Source organism: Echinops telfairi, unplaced genomic scaffold (genome assembly GCF_000313985.2).
Source record: "Echinops telfairi isolate 266 unplaced genomic scaffold, ASM31398v2 ScPeMD7_7469;HRSCAF=8507_1, whole genome shotgun sequence".
Classification (NCBI taxonomy): Eukaryota; Metazoa; Chordata; class Mammalia; order Afrosoricida; family Tenrecidae; genus Echinops; species Echinops telfairi.
The window spans coordinates 79,167,068-79,170,626 of NW_022111373.1; the positions used below are offsets into that span (position 1 = coordinate 79,167,068).

Here is a 3,559-nt window from a genome sequence, read left to right on the forward strand (position 1 = left end):
CCCTGAAACAGTCTGCGCAGCGCTGCTCCTCCCAAGCCTGGAAGGAAGTGCTGGGGTGTGAACCTACTCCTGCTAAGCCTCTGAGACCTTGGGATCGCTCGAAGGGGAATCAGAGACGGGCACGGGGTATGAAGTTATGAGTACTACCGTACATACTCTTTCCCCTGGTTGCCCAGCCCCGACAGTCCCCAAAGCGCTCCTCGTTCTGAGACGGACTTTACAGAAGTGTCTGCACTTAAGATTAATCACTCATTCTTTCATCTTCTTTTTTGGTTTCCTTTCATGTGTTTTTTTGAGGGTGGAGGGAGGATATCTTGTTCTTAATGGTTTCTTTGGAATACTATGATTTTAGAATTGTAAGATATGTTTCCAAGCCACTGGTCGGGAGGAGTCTTCATGAAAGCATAACAGCCAGTTAAATATATCTTAAAACACATATAAAAAATCTTTTTAAGGAATTTCTGTATTTGGGGATCATCTTCCACTGCAGTTTTCGGGTACAATCAGTCGACATTGAAAAGAACAGTTCCACCTGCCGTTCCTCTCTTGGCAGGCTGTGCTGCCCTAGCATCTGTGGCATGACTAGTACTTCCTCCCCAGGGATAGAGAGACACACAAACCAAGTGCTAAATTATATATTACATGTTTATTAAGGGTACAACTTTGATGTAAAATTTACATTTTATGAAAAAATCAAAAATATTTACAAAATTTTGTAAGATAGATTTGCAATGTTCTAATTACAATCCAAAGTAGTAAATAACAATCCTTAAAAACTCACATTGTTAGAGTTCTGTGTTTACAAATTCGTGGTTAAGAGAAACTACAAAGTGTATCACTATACATAAGCAAGAACCAGCTTGCTATATACATCTCCCATTGAAAATCTACTGGTCTGTTTTTCACCATTAGTGGATTTCTTTTTATAGGAAAAACAAAGCAAAACAATCAATATAAACTTATATGGCTTCAAATTTGTAACCTGCACCCAATAGAAAAAAATCTATGCATCAACACTTGGTATAAAAACTGTGGTTAAGAAAGTGCAGAAGTTTAACCATTTCACTAATTTGTACATTTGTAGGAAAGACTTGATTAAAAACAAACATGGTGAGTATACTATCTGGACTCCAGTAATACAATGTTAACTGCGCAATAAAAGCAGTTTGATTGCAAAGCAGATTACAGTTACCTTTCCAGTAAATGACAGTAACTGGTATTTTACAAAGGACAACGTGTTAGAAATTCTAGTTTTGCTCGCTATCAGTAATGATTAACATGCTAGCAAATTGCCTTATGTGTTGCTTCAGTCAAATCTAAATTTAGAATTGGGCTAAAACTGAATATATGTTTTTAAAAAGCACAAATTGTGTTATTTATTGCTATGGGATAGATTTTCTGCTGTATTTAGTATACTAAGATTTTACATATGAATGTTTAGTGAAAGGGGTTTTATTTTTTGCAGAACTATTAGTGGTTTTGTATAAATAATCAATCATATGTAGCACAACTTATCACTTCTACTACACAAAATGAAGGGCACTGACACTTATCACTGTAAATAAAATTTTCATTTGTAAATCATAGAAGTTTGTACAAAATATTTCCTTTCTGAAATTAACCAGGATTTGTTATAAAGTTAGATTTTTTTTTTTACTATTTGACATTAGTAGTTTAAAAATGCTTTCCCAAAACACATCAAATACGTTCTCTATTTCTAACAGGTGGCACCCCAACACTGTGCAAATTGATAACGTTTCCAAATGCTGAACACAAAACAAATGGCAGCACTCCTCCCCGTTATCAGAACTCACTGGCTCTAAACTGCAATCAGGTACGTTAGCAATGAGAAACAGCTGCAGAAACGTTTCACCGAGTGAATACCAACTGCCATTGACGATCATAGTGTTTCAGTTTCAGTTTCAGTTTAAAAATTCACATAGATCAAATATTTGAAGTTCAATTTCCCCCCTTTAAATATCTACCATTATGCATAGTTTTCTAAGTGGCTACAATGTTTCATTGCAGAAAAGAGCCGGAAATCTTAGGCATAAGTTGTTTCTTTAGTTACTTTGAATTTCCTTCCCAACTGCAGTCAAAGATACTTACTAAAATTGCAACTCTTGTCCAACTGCTTGCTCACCACCGGTTCTGAGGGAGCACGCAGCTGAGAAAGCACATGAGGCACACTCATCCACACAAACGGCAGGCACGGTGCTGGGCTTGTTATTGTTTTAGAAGGCACACATTATGCAATCCATATAAAAATAAATTAACTCTATAGCATTAATTCATCAAAACAATCATAACTTCTATAACATTAACTAACTGCAGGAGTAAGTATCTCTGCTGTCTTTTGCAAGTTTATTTTAAAACACATTGCACTTGAGGATTAAAAAATTATATAAAACACCATTTACACTTTATTAATATTTTAATATGAGAATCAAATGATAATTTTTTGCATATGAGGGCTCCTGGCTGATGATTTATGGCACATTCCTCAATTTGATTGAGTATTCTGAATGAACATTATTCAAAACTTACAAAACTTCATGTTCTGCTTGTATCTCTCCCTCTAAGATCAAACTTAAGCTATCTCTGACTCTAATATTGAAAGCGAAATTATTTGGGGGGGTCGCTCTTTCGAAATTTGAGACCTGATGTTTCTACCATCAACCCCTTTCACAACATAGACAATAAAGATTAGTTTAAATTTCACTATTAAGACTTCATTAAGTGAGAATAAATGTGCTTCCTGAATATTGCAGTTGATAAGGTATAGCACTGAAAATCACCTCACTGCTATTTCTTCCAATGACTGACTTTGAAAGTGCAATGCAATATGTGCAGTTTGCTCTCAATACACCTGTGCTGAACAGACATTGTACAAGGGAGAATAATGTTTGCAAAGAACAGATAATGCAGAATGTACTGCTTCTGTGTGCCAACGCCTTCCCCAGGTCCATCAGCAAGCAGCCAGGTATCGTCCTGAAAGACACCAAGCAGACCTTTGTAATTATAATTCCAAATGAACTCAAAGGAGGACATTTTTTATTGTGGCTACAGTTCCCATCTGCTGTTTATGATACTTAAAAATCAGATCACAGGTGTTCGGCTATTCTGACCACAGACATTCTGTCTTCCAGGTATGTTCCTTCCTGTCAAAGAAAAAGCTTCCACGCCTTTACAGTACCACTGCTTGACCCTTGTTTACTACTAACTGTTAGACAACAGTGGCCACATACACTATTAATATTTGACTAGCAACGAATATGTAAACAAATTAAATATCCTAAAATTGTGGTCATGATTGCACAACTCTTTTAAAAAAAATCATTTTACTGGGGGCTCATACAACTCTTATCACAATCCATACATATACCCATTATGTCAAGCACATTTGTACATTTGTTGCCATCATCATCCTGAAAACATTTTTTTTCTACTTGAGGCCTTGGTATCAGCTCATTTTCCCCCTCCCTCCCCCACTCTCCCTCCCAAACCCTTGATAATTTATAAATTATTATTATTTTCATGTCTTACATTGACCAATGTC

At 36.1% G+C, this 3,559-nt stretch overlaps 1 protein-coding gene across 1 annotated transcript in view; it reads right to left on the reverse strand.

Moving 5' to 3' along the window:
* Positions 1–627: 627 nt before the first annotated feature.
* The window catches only part of FCHO2 (FCH and mu domain containing endocytic adaptor 2), a 107,990-nt gene continuing 105,058 nt past the window's right edge, over positions 628–3,559 (reverse strand). The window contains exon 24 of the mRNA XM_045285227.1: positions 628–2,991. Coding sequence (XP_045141162.1) covers positions 2,969–2,991 — 23 coding nt within the window. The 3' untranslated portion in view covers positions 628–2,968. The remainder of the gene's footprint in view (positions 2,992–3,559) is intronic.